General features: G+C 38.8%; 1 protein-coding gene, 1 long non-coding RNA gene and 1 pseudogene across 2 annotated transcripts; 1 reads left to right on the forward strand and 2 right to left on the reverse strand.

Moving 5' to 3' along the window:
- Nucleotides 1–200: 200 nt before the first annotated feature.
- LOC130743930 (uncharacterized) lies at nucleotides 201–1,874 on the reverse strand (annotated as a pseudogene).
- Nucleotides 1,875–3,299: 1,425 nt separating this feature from the next.
- On the reverse strand, nucleotides 3,300–7,407 carry LOC130749114 (uncharacterized). Its single transcript, XR_009022847.1, has 3 exons — nucleotides 7,271–7,407; nucleotides 7,036–7,094; nucleotides 3,300–3,674 (listed from the first exon to the last, which is right to left on the reverse strand). It is a non-coding gene; the product is annotated as an uncharacterized LOC130749114 (long non-coding RNA).
- LOC130749113 (UDP-glycosyltransferase 72D1-like) lies at nucleotides 4,039–5,941 on the forward strand. The gene has a single exon (XM_057602409.1). The coding sequence runs from the start codon at nucleotides 4,217–4,219 to the stop codon at nucleotides 5,678–5,680; it is 1,464 nt and encodes a 487-aa protein (XP_057458392.1). The 5' UTR covers nucleotides 4,039–4,216; the 3' UTR covers nucleotides 5,681–5,941.
- Nucleotides 7,408–13,836: the final 6,429 nt, after the last annotated feature.

Consider the following 13,836-nt stretch of genomic DNA (forward strand, 5'->3'; position numbering starts at 1 on the left):
ATTTTAAATTCCAACAGCAAAAACCGCAACAGCAACAACATAAACACCAATAATAGGTAAACAGTGAAAACATCAGCGACAAAACAGTCATCAACAGCATAAAGATCGAACTTCCATCAACAAAACAACAACTTCAACATTATGGTAAGAAGAACCATAAGCCAGTAGTAGAAATAGGAAGAGCATCATCAAAAGTGTATTTACAATGAAAATCGTCTACTGTCCATTTTTTTAAAATGAGCTAAAATAACATTATTGTTAATTGTTCCAAGAACATCTCTTTCTATAAAAGTTACAAGACGATCATTTAACCATTGATCACCCATTTTGTTACATAACTGGCTCTTTACAAACTTCATAGCTGAAAAAACATGTTCCGCGCTTGCAGTTGCTATCGGCAAGACTAAAGCCAACTTCAAAAGCTTATAAACTATATCAAATGTGTTGCATTTTTTTGTTTCCACAAGTTTTATACAAAGATCTGAGAGTCCTTTTAACTTTGCAAATTTTAGATCACATCGAACATTTCTAACATAATTCTGAAGCTGATGTTGCACTACCACTTCCGACACATCTACAAAATCATTTGGATAAAGTTCAACCATACTCAATAATTTTTTCACATCAAAAGCTTCAAATTATGATGAGGGACTCAAACATGAAACACATTGTAAAAGTTCAGTATTCTCTTCATCAAACCTAGCATTGAGCTCATGCAACTGCAAATCTAAAACACTAAATAAACAATCATGCTTATAATGATGCAAATTAGAAACACTAGAAGTGATAGCATGTCGTCTAGGTTTCTTCCCTTGCACATACAATGCATCCAAATCAGGCACATCAATATCATGCTTATTGCAAATTTCCATGACCTTAGATATAAGTTCTTCCCATCCATCATTCCTCATTTCTTGTAATTCTTGTTTGGCGGCTTGGACAAGTGATAAAGCATTCAAAAGATCTTGATCATGCTTTTGTAGCGCTTCACTTAAATCATCTGTAAATCCTAAAATCTCAACCATCATGTACAACATGAAAATAAAATCAAAGGACTGAAGCACTTATAGAAAAAGCATCGTTTCACCATGTTTTTCAAATGACGGATCTTTCCCGGCTTCTTCAAGTACCCCAATAACGACACCATATAAAGTCATCAATCTAGTGAGAGTCCTAAAGTGGGAACCCTAGTGAGTGTCACCCGCTCTAGCAATAGACGATTCTTGATTTAATCCACTACTAGTCTCTATCTGACCCTCTTCAATCAATTTAGCAAATTGAGATACTTGTTTTTCCCGAAGCAATTCTTGTCTCTTGTTAGAAGACGATATGAAAGTAACAAGAATACTGACCTTCCCGAAAAAACCACTAACATCTTTGTGAGTCTTAGCACATGCAACAAGTGTCAATTGAAGTTGATGGGCAAAACAATGCACATAATAAGTGGATGGATTTTCATTTTGAATTAAAGTTCTCAAACCACCAAACTTACCTCGCATATTTCTAGCTTCATCATATCCTTGCCCCCTTATGCTAGATAAACTCAAGTCATTAATAGACAACAACTTCTCAAGTTCCTCCTTAAGTGACTTAGCACTTGTTTCTTTAACACTAAGAATCCCAAGAAACCTTTCTTTTACCAAACCTTCACTATTAACATAGCAAATAACAACAACCATTTGTTCTTTACCAGCAACATCACCGGATTCATCAATCAAAACACAAAACACTGATATGCAAATAAATAACACAAGAAAGGGGGGTTTGAATTGTATTCTTGAAAATTGCTTTTTAAAGTTTAGGTTTGTGAAAAGAATATTAGTTCTTGAGAAAACGTTTAGTATGACTTTTCGTAAACTGTTTAGTGCAGCGGAAATATAAGCAAGTAAGGCAGACGATCAACACACAAAGATTTATACTGGTTCACCCTGAACGATTGGGCTACGTCTAGTACTTGGCCACCACCAAGATTTTCACTAGCAAGTATCAATGACTTCTCCAATACAAGTATTCTCAAGGACTTCTCCTACAAGTATTATCACGAATTTCTCCAAGTATTCTACAGGACTCCTCCTACAAGTATTGTTCAGGACTTCTCCCACAATCTTTACAAGATTAGCTCACTCTACAGGGTATCTCTTCGATCAAGAGTAAAGGTAGAGAATTTATGGCACTGAAACTCTAAATGTTTGGGTTCAGATTTGACTTTGGTTCACTTAGGAGTTATGAATCTAAGAGATAAAGGAAGAAAAAGATTTGACTCTTTTAAGGTACGAGGTTCTCTCTTTCACTTGCAGTTCATCTCATTTGCAGTTCTACTAGGTCCTTATCTTCTTCTCTTGCCAGTTAAGATTCTGACTAAGATGTTGACTTGGCATTGGCAATCACCTGTCTGGCTTGTTACCCCTATCATATATGAGTCTTACCGCGTCTTGCAGCTGATGCGGGGATTGAAGCTTGGGGTTGAGCTCAGCGCGCCAGCATGGATAATGCATTCGATTAGGGGGCTAGTGTGCTGGTGGGTGCTAATTCTCGGATTGTAGCTTATGTGGGTTGCTTGGTTTGCTGGTTTAACTGCTCGAGCTCGAAAGCAGCAACAATCTTCTTCTGATACTTCTATTGCCAATGGTGAGTTGGTGATGACTGATTGATATTGTTGTAAACATATTATGGAAGACACAGATTATATGTTAAGTAGACATAGTTTTGTTTTAGCTATGGGTGTTTTATCCCATCTGTGGACCATACTGATGCACATCGAATTGCCATATATACAACTAAAGTAGGTATAAGGCTTATATGATTATTGGGATTTATAATGAATGGTTGTCCTTGTTTTTCCAGTTGTGAATAAGTTGGTTGATCTGGTTTGTTCCTCAACTTATGTATGTGGAAGAATTACGTACTTGTTGAAGAAAACTTTATGGATTTATTATTTTTGATAAATTGTAGGTGATATATTGGAGCTTATATTAATCACTTGTATCAGAGCCTCTATGATTTAGCGGTTTAGAGTTCGATCTTTGCTCCCTTCACTTTCTAATTAAAAAGTGGAATTTAAGCACATGGTAGGTGGGACTATGCATTTATCCACGCTTCAAGCTCAAAGTATTCTTGCGTGAACCATTCATTCAGCCCTTACCAAACAGCTTAAACTGTTGGAATAAGTGGTTGCTTAACATTTATTTAATCATAATGCCATGATCATTCATGCGTTAACACATGGGGTAGTTGAGCCATGAATCAACTATCTAGAAACAACGTGGATCATGAGGAGTTATAAACTAACAATGACAACGAAACACAAAGGACCATTTCAAAGTCCGGTGATTCAGTTGGTACAATAGAATCACGTTTCTGATATTCTCAAATATAGTATTCTCAGTTTCAGCTCCTAAGTTCAGGAGCACCAGATGCACATGTAAAATTAAAGTATTACAGAAACATAAAAGAACAAGCTCGCCATTATAATAACACAAGTAGCAAGATCATCTTGTTTGTAGGAATCTAATAAAATAAGGAATCAACAGGATTGCAGGGTTTCATTTATTGATACCAGATTGCCAAATCTCTTCAAACAGTGAATGCATCTTCAAAGAACATGCCTAACCAGGTTGGAACCAAATTGATTGATTTAGCAGGCTCCAATAATATGGCTGATTATTCCTTCTCTGCTGAAAATTAAACAGCAGAAGGAACAAAAACAAATGTGCAAACAGTGTTATCAATCTCGGATAGCGGGGGATAGCGGGGTGTAGCAGCCAGCCCCAAAAATGCCATAGTGATATAGCGCATAGCAGGATAGCTGCTATTCTGATTTTTTAATAAAATTTATATAATTTAACTATTTACATATATAAATGCTCAAAACTACTTAAAATTCATGACAATCATAATTAACAATAAAAGGTCATATGTATCTTAAACAAAATAATCAAGTACCCATAAAAGCCAAGGTAACCAAGAATGATAATTCTCAGCCACACAAATTTTTTAGACTTTCAATTCTTGTTGTGTAAGAGGTGGTGCATGTGCACCACTAAGTCACTAACGCACCAGAACAATTTCCCATCTAATTAATGATCTTTTTAAGTTAGGTGAAATGCTACACTGAACATCATAAGAATACACCATGCCCCCTTATTCTGATCGATCATAAATAGTGGCATCTCAACCTTCAATTATCCATCTCATTTAATTTCACTTCCCAGCTTCCATGGCTGCCTCAAACTCTCACAACGCTGCAATCCTCACACCACCAGGAATGGGACACATGATCCCTTCTCTAGAGCTTGCAAAGCGCCTAGTCACTCACCAAATTGTTCCCAAAGTCACCATCTTTCTTGCTTCCATTAAAACCTCTGTTCCATCTAAAGCAGAGACACAGCTTCTCCAATCTGCCACAAATGATAACCTCTTCCAAATCATCCATCTCCCACCACTTGACATGACCAATCTAGTTGGCCCCGACGCCACAATAGAAACCCAGGTAGCAGCCATAACGCATGAACTCCCTCCACTTTTTCTCTCCGCGATCTCCACCACGGAACATAACCCCACCATCCTCATCATTGACCAGGTCCTAAGCAACATTTTACCTCTGGTCGAGAATCTCAAAGTGCCCAAGTTCATTTTTGTTTCATCAAACGCATGGCTCCTTGCATTATCTCTTCACACTCCTATTTTAGATAAAGAGCTGCAAGGAGAGTACACGGATCAAAGCGAACCAATCTCAATCCCTGGTTGTAAATCAGTACATCCTGACGATGTGTTCCAATTGTTACGAGACAGGACACACAAGGTGTATCGTGAATATCTCAGCACATGTGAGGGGTTGGCGCTGGCGGATGCGATCCTTGTGAACACATTTAACGAGCTAGAACCGAAAACACTAGCAGCACTCAGCAGTGGAAAAGTCACCAAGGTGCCGGTATACCCAGTTGGGCTAATAGTCAGGGAAGAAATTAGAAGACAAGATGGAAGCGATGTTTTCGAGTGGCTAGATAAACAAGAAGAAGAATCTGTGGTGTATATTTCGCTAGGGAGCGGATACAGAATGTCTCAGGAGCAAATCAAAGAGATGGCTTTGGGTTTGGAGCTAAGTGGGCAAAGATTCGTTTGGTCTCTGCGCACACATGCAGCCACAAAAGCTGGGGATGCCATTGCCAACTATTTCACAGCGGGTAAAGAAACCCAAGCTGAAACTGGTGGTGGTGTGTCAAAATCTGAAGAGTTAAATTCTTTACCAGATGAGTTCTACCGCATACAAACTAGAGGCATGGTGATAACAGATTGGGCACCGCAATTGGATATTCTGAAGCACCCGTCTGTTGGTGGGTTTGTGAGTCACTGTGGATGGAACTCCGTGATGGAAAGTGTTTCGTGTGGGGTGCCGATAGTTGGATGGCCGCTCTATGCGGAGCAAGGGATGAACGCTGCAATGCTGGCTGAGGAAATTGGCATCGCGGTTCGATTGGAGTTGCCACTTTCTACCAATGTGGTTGGAAGGGAGGATCTGGCAAAAGCAATAAGGAAAGTTATGGATAAAGAGGACGAAGAAGGGTGTGAAATGAGGAAAAAAGTTAAGGAGCTCAAGGAGGCAGCAAAGAGGGCTTGGTCTGAAGATGGTTCATCCTATCTTGCACTTTCAAGAATCAGTCAGGCAAATGGTGCGTTATGAACAGAGTCAATTGTTCTCTCTTCAACATCTTTTTGCCTTACGATATCTAAGACCCAATAAAAAATCTTATTTATTGGAGAATGCTCAATCAGTTTCAATTATTTCATCTTCAAGGCTCAATGCCTTGTTTCATAGAAAAGCTAGGTAGTAGCTCATCCCAATATGTTCCCTGATAAACAAAACTGCAATATTACCACTACACAACCTCCTTTCCTACCTCAATTGAGTGATATATAATATATAATGCTTCATGTTGCGATAGATTTCTAGTAAGATTATAACTTAATTACATATCAGAACTCAAACTAAAGCAGCTGGTAAAACAATTACAAAGATATATATGTTAACAAAATTGAAAAGGAAAGATTAACAACCATAACCACCCTAATATAGATGCATCAGAAGGAAGGAGCATTCAAAACCAAGATTTGGGCCCGTTTGGAAGAGTTTATTTGAGCTTAACTTATAGTATAAGAGCTTGTGCAAGTGTTTGGGAGAACTTATGTAAATAGTTTATGGTCTACCTATAAGTTGTTTTGAGCTTATTTTTATAAACCGATTAGATTAGCTAATGAATAAGAGTTTATGCTTACTTATAACTTATTTTCAGCTCATTTCTCAAATTAAGCCCCGTTTGGAATAGCTTATTTGAGGTTATCCTATAGCATAAATGCTTACTCAATTTTTGGGAGAACTTATGTAATAGCTTCTGACCTACCTATAAGCTGTTTAGATTAGCTTATGCTTAACACCTATTTTCTGCTTATTTCAACAAGTTTTTCAAATTAGCTTATAAATAAACACTTATGCGATAAGCTCTTACTATTAATAAGTTGTTTTCCCAAAAGCACTTTTAGTTTATTAATAAGTGCTTATGCCATAAGTATTTATTGCCATAAGTGCTTAATTAAGCTATTTACTCAACTGCTTGGCCTAGGAACATATTCTTGGCCAATCCTATCAAAATAGACTAATCATGACAAATGCTACTGCAGCACCTCTCTAATTTTTTTATGGTTTGTCATTATCACAATGCAACTCCTCATGAGAGATCAGGAAAGATGCTAAATGTGTAAAATGTTTATATTTAGCTGCCAACTCTTACCTTTGCTACTTACTCCATGTACTACTTATATTATGCAATCTTAAAATTAATTTAAACATACAAGACAAGGCATATTCTAGGTAACAAAATAATTTTTTTTTGATAAACTAGGCAACAAAATAATTAGCATAACAAGTCGTGATTTGAATTATTGAGCAGGAATATATATCTGAATTCATGGTTAAAAAATAGTTATTTCATAATTTAAAACCATGAACCCTAAAATGGAAACAAGAACAGGGAGACTTACTTGGTTACAGGAACCGCGCACTCCATGAGAATGCAGACTAGAACTTGTATCGTTGCTGGCTGGATGATTTAGCGTTGAAGGCAAACCAATTTGATTCAAAACACAGACACAGTAAAAGGTATTAAGAAACCAAAAAAGTAAGAAACAGTGAAAAGGGGAAATTATATGGAAAAGAAGTAATAGAGAAAGTGAAAACCAAAACTGGAAAACTACCAAGTAGCAAATTGATGGTTACCTGACAAATTCCTCGTTCGCCACAGAGGGTTGCTTGACGGAGATGGTGGAGATGTTGATCCAGGGAACAGAGGAAGTGTTTGTTGTAGCTAGAAATGAAGAGGACAGTGGAGAAGAAAGTAGTGTAAAGCAAGCTATGTATACTTGTGAAATGACATAAAATTATAAATACATGTTAAAACAGTTTGAGTAAATTACACTCCACCCCTACTATTTATTACCTGCTAATTTTGTTACCAATTTATTTCATTAATATTTTCCTACGATTGTTTCTTCAAATTTAAGTAAGATTTTTGCAAAACTATGGGCTCATTTGGTACACCGTATTAGGCATGATAGTATAAGCTTATACAATACATTATAGACTTATTCATTGTTTGGTGCTCACATTGTATTGTATAAGCTTATACATCAATCTTCTCTTATACATCAAAATGATGGATTATTTAATCCACCCTATAAATGATGGATAAGGCATGATAAGAGTACAATGTATAAACTACTTCAATATATTTAATCAACTGCCACCACAATCATCCTCCACCACCACCGTCTTCAACACCACCACCACCACCACCGTCGTCGGCATCACCGTCGCCACCACCACAACCACCCTCCACCACCACCACCACCACCACCACCACCACCACCGTCACTGCCGCCACCACCGTCGCCACCACCAAAACCACCCTCCACCACCACTACCACCACCACCACCACCACCACCACTGTCACTGCCGCCACCACCGTCGCCGGCACCACCACCACCCACAACTGTCGTTGCCACCACAACCACCCTCCACCACCACCACCTACCCCACCACCACCACCACAACAACCACCACCACTACCACCGTCACCATCGCCGCCACCACCACCACCTTCGCCGCCACCACAACCACCATCCACCGCTGTCGCCACTACCGCCGCCACCACGCTCTATTCATCGTTATCGCCGCCACCACCACCACTCACTCCCATCACCGCCGCCACTACTGCAACCACTACTGTAAGACCCGGATTTTCGGAACAAGTTAATTTCCGACTCACGCGTGGAATCAGTGTAAGTGTGACAGGAGTTTGATATTTGAGAAAGATTAATGAAAAAGAAAGTTCAGGAATTGCTCGAGGAATGTGGCGTTGTTTCTTTCGGAGCTAGTGCGAGTCGTCTGCACACCTGCCTTATGGCGAGCGTGTCCAGAATAGGCTATTTCGCTCTTAAAGCAACGTTTTGAGTGAGATTTCGAACTCTCGGAAAATTTAAAGTTTCTCTTTATTTTTCCATCGACCAGCGTTTCATTTCGGAACTCTGGACTGTACGCACGATAGGTTTCACTTTTCGGATGTCCGCCGACGCTAATTTCTTTGCTTCGAAACCCTATTTTCGAGCAATGGATGAAGACTTTTTCTATTCGGGACTTCTAACGAAGATTCCGTCCGCGCTACCAGATTTGTTTCGACGTTTCCAATCTTTCTTCAGAAGGAAGTTTTGTCGTCCGGCGATCACAGCAAAAAGTAGTTTTTCGGGACAGATTTAACTTACACCGCTTTTGAGATTTTCGATATCGTTTTTCCCATATCATAGATATTTGTTTTGAGTTCTGGATTTCTGACGCCAGAATCTCTCTTAGAATTTCTCGGTGATCGTGCTGCAAAAATCGGAATCGCGAAATTTTCATTTTCCCGCGATTTCACCCGCCTATAAATAGCGCGAAAAAGCAAAAATCCTCTCATTTTCACCATTGGAGACCCAAATTCGTGGAGAGCAAGGGGGGAGGAGATTTTCGCGAAAACTTGGCCAATCTTCGTGCAGTTCGTCCCTACTTCTAGGTATCAAGGTAACTAACACGATTCCTACCTCTGATTGTTGTTTCTGTTGCGTTTCTGAAGTCGTTTCTGTGCTCTAAGTTTTGAGCTTTTTCTAAAATTGTCCGATTTCTCTGATTTCTCGCTTGGGTTATGTTCCTTATGTTCCCCTGAGTCTAAAACCTCTGTCAGTAAACTCTGATTGCGATTCAGTTGTCCAGGATCTGAAAAATTGACTCAAAACTCTTTTTGTCTCACATTTCGAAACTTTATTGTCGTAAAGCTATAATCTGACTTCGTGCCTTTAGGATTTGTTGTCACGGATGTCATGAGGATCGTTGCTGTCAAATCTGTTTTCAGAACGGATAACTTTGAAGTTTTGAGCCTTTATTTTGGACCAAAATGCCCCTGCGTAGTCGTATTTCGGCCCGATTGTCCGAAAATTGTTCTGACAGTTTCTTTGCCTTAGTTTTACCCTAAAACTACCTTGTGAATTGATTTGATCAAAGAAAAAGAGCCGAAGCCCTTTTTCCTTTGAGGCCGTGGACTATTTCCTTTAGGGGGGAGTTTTTCGGTTTCGAAAACTTGTCTTTTCGTACCTGATTGTCCTATTCTGAAGCTTTAATGCTTTGTCTATCGTTTATGTATTGTTTTGCGATCGAACTAATCGATTTTGTTTGGATTCTGCTTTGTTTTTCTCCGAGGTTCAGTTGAGGGAACTTTGGAAGACTCAGAGCAATTGTTTGAGGAGAACTTTGTTTGCAAAGCTGGAACAGCTCGAGGTTAGGGCAACTTACATATATATTAGCTATGATTTCATAATAGGCGTCGATAAATTCGACTTATGCTTTGCTATGATATTGATTATGATGATGGTTTATTGTTATGAATGTTTTCATAACTTATGATGTTGATGTTGTGTTGGATTGAGCGTTTTGACGCGACTTCGGAGTGGAGATTCATTGATCTGGTGATCTTTGACATTTCGGGTTGGATGAACAACCCTAGGCAAGTCCAAACGAGGGGTTTGAGGCTTAGCCATTTGTTGGGATTCGTTTGAATACTTAGACTTTCCCCGGGAAACTTCCTTTGGAGGGTTTTTGGAAAACTTAGAATGATTAGAATTTCTAAAACTAGAGACTCTGGGAGACTTAGACTTTGAGAAGTAAACTCATAACTTGACTAATTCAATTCGAAACGTTTTTACTAAACGAATAATCATAGGAGAACTAAAGGGGAAAATATTTACGAAAGACGGGGAAAAGTCGGCTTTTGTCGTGGGTTTGGAGAGTTTTGGAATTGGGGAAAGCCACTAAGGTGAGCTATGGTGATGATTGAAAGTCACCGAGTACTCTAGTACTCTTGGGAGTGTTGTTCGAGTCGTGCTGTATTGACCGGCACAGACTCTGGGTTTTGTTTGGGCTGTGTTGTATTGACCGACACTAGACCCTCGTGTATTCTTGTTGGTGGAGTTGTGTTGTATTGACCGACACTAACTCTTGGGTTGTTTTGAGTTTGGGTCGGAGCAGTTTTTGACCATCGAGATTTGATGAGTCAGATGACTCAAGAAGTCATCAAGGGTGATCGCACTCCTTTCATAATTAACTGTCTTTTGTCGCCGAATCGACATATGTCTTCGGGTACAGTATATACCTTCGGGTACAGTATATGCCTTCGGGTACAGTATATCTATATACCTTCGGGTACAGTATATACCTTCGGGTACAGTATATGCCTTTGGGTACAGTATATCTATATACCTTCGGGTACAGTATATACCTTCGGGTACAGTAAATGCCTTCGGGTACAGTATATCTATATACCTTCGGGTACAGTATATACCTTCGGAGCTTCACTGAGGCGTGAGACTTCGTGAAAGCATGGAACTTCACTGAAGCGTGAGACTTCGTGAAAGTGAGTAAGCTTCACTGAGGCGTGAGACTTCGTGAAAGCAGAAACTTCACTGAGGCGGGAGACCTCGTGGAGACGGGAACCTTTGCTGAAGCGGGAGACTTTGCGGAGGCGTGCAACTTCACTGAAGCGTGAGACTTCGTGAAGGCGCGAAACTTCACTGAAGCGTGAGACTTCGTGAATGTGTGAGATTTCACTGAAGCGTGAGACTTCGTGGAAGCGTAAGACCCCATTGAAGCGTGAGACTTCATGGAAGCGTGAGATTTCATCGTCGTTTACCCTAGGGCAACGACAGGGAACATTGGTTTAGTTGGATACGTGTGTGTTGGGAGGACGATACATTGTTTGACTAACCTTATCACCTAACTTCATATGTTGAGATTATGATGATTTGATGTTGATGAACATCGTTAGGTATTAATGATTGAACTGTGTAGGAGATTCGAGAACATGCTATGTATATACCTTAGAGTAGGCAATACATAACTTATATGTATATATATACAACATATGTATATATCCTCTTTATCACAAGTTGATTGTATATCTATTGTATTCTGTAAGTTGACCCTAGCGCCTTGGCTTTGTTTGTATGTTTGTGTTTGGGCGGTCGGCCTGCTGCCAGGCGTCTGTCAGCCGGTTCGTGATGATTCGTTGTGCGGGAAAGACCCGGAGCGGAACGACTATTACTGAAGCTTTCGACGAGGACCCGGACTTCATGCTTGATCGAGGGAGGGTCGATGATAGTAGTGTGGGGTATGGGTGGTTAGAGTCTTTTGGAGTTGGTTGTTACTGTAATAGCTCTGATTCGTTTTGCTTTTGGGACAGGGTAGGTTTCCGATGCATGGCTTTTTGTGTGGTTCTCTTACGGAGGGATCACAGTGAGTCAGTCGGACCATAGGGGTCTTTGCTTAGGCCATTTTGAGGCCGACTTTCTCCTAGTGGTTTGTAATTATAATTTTCTCACTTACAGTTCTGGGTTGTATATATTCGCCTACGGGCACGCTACCTTGGAGTCACTGCGTGTGCGCGTGACGGGATAGTGCAGCAGAGGCTGTACCTTTGTATATGTTGTTTATCGGTTAGTTTAGTTGTTGGGCTTTGTCTTTACTTCTTTATCGTTTTGATTTAAAGGAAAGAAAACGAAAAAAAAAATTTACCTGTTTTCCGCGTAAAGATTATTTTTGGTTACTAAAGTGACACCTGGAAATCGGGGTGTTACAACTACCACCACCATTGTCGCCGCTGCCACCACCATGATCCACCACAGCCACTATCGTTGATACATTCATACCACCACTGCCGCCGCCCCCCACCCTCCACCACCACCGCCACCAACACCACCATCCACCACCACTACCGCCGGCGCTACCACCGTCCACCACTACTACCATCATCATCACCTTCCAATACCACCACTACCACACCACCAGTGTTGCCACCAAATTATACAGTGTACGACCAAACGATGTATAGTAAAAAAAATTATCAGACCTTATCCTATCAGGCCTAATACAATCAGGTCTTATACTATCAGGCCTTATACAATACATCATACCAAACGGGCCCTATATCTACAAGTGCAATTCCAATTTTTCCTTTTATTTTTTTAGTATTTCCTTCTTCTTATATTCTTTTAATAGAGTAAAATACACTCACCCTTCTTAAGGTTTGTGAGAATAACACTTAACTCCATTCCTATCCAAAATATACACTTCATACCAATAATAATCTCATAATTACACTTAGCTCAATTCTTCTCTGAAATCTTCACTCCACCCCACCCCTTTAACACCATTCAAAAGATGTTAACAAAATATTCCTTTAACTCAAATTAATTAATTTAAATATAAATGATAAATAAATTACATTATCCTCTAACCAAATAATAATTATACTATAATGTTGTAAATATTCTAAATATTTATAAAATATTTTAAATACCTCCAAATAAAAAATAATAATTAAACTTGATGTTTATTATGGTCAAAATATTTCTCTCTCTAATATAACTCAAATTTAAATATGGGGTATTTCAGTCAAAATGTTTATCAAATGATGAGTTCTTAATACCTGTGTATAACCTTAAACAACTTATATTTTAGAACTTAAAATGTCATTTGCTTAAGTGCTCATACAACCTAATAACTAAGGTGATTGCATATCGTCATAACACAATTATGTTTTGAAAGTTTAGTAAATTTATTGACAATTTTTTTAGTAAACTTAGTGGTAAAGTTTTTGAGTTTTGATGTTTCTGAGCATGAGTTAAGTTTTGCTAAATTTGTGATGGAAAATGTTGTTTCCTTGAAGAGGATGAGTTTCAAACTTAGCTGGAAGCTACGTAACTCAGATCCGGAAGAAGTAAAATAGAAGTTGTTCTCGTTTAAGAAATGAGCTAGTTCTATGATTTTGGAATTTCACCAAGAAGGCCAAAAATACAACATGCTTTATTGTAAATCATTTGTGATGCCCTCCAAATAACAAGGATTTGTTTACTTGAATGAGCAATGATTATCTCGTGCTACTTTTTTTTTTTGAAAAAAAAAGTATATTTATTATTTAGTTAGAGGATAATGTAATTTATTTATATTTACAATTTAAATTTAATTAATTTTGAGTTAAAAGAATATTTCGTTAGCATCTTTTGGATGATGTTAAAGGGGGTGAGGTGGAGTGTAGAATTTAGAGAAGAATTGAGTTAAGTGTAATTGTGAGATTATTATTGGGGTGAAGTGCATATTTTGGATAAGAATGGAGCTAAGTGTTATTCTCACAAACCTTGAGGGGGGTGAGTGTATTTTACTCCTTTTAATATGATCCTTATAAATTTTTTATGCAAGTGTTTTA

This window comes from Lotus japonicus, chromosome 3 (genome assembly GCF_012489685.1).
Source record: "Lotus japonicus ecotype B-129 chromosome 3, LjGifu_v1.2".
Taxonomy (NCBI): Eukaryota; Viridiplantae; Streptophyta; class Magnoliopsida; order Fabales; family Fabaceae; genus Lotus; species Lotus japonicus.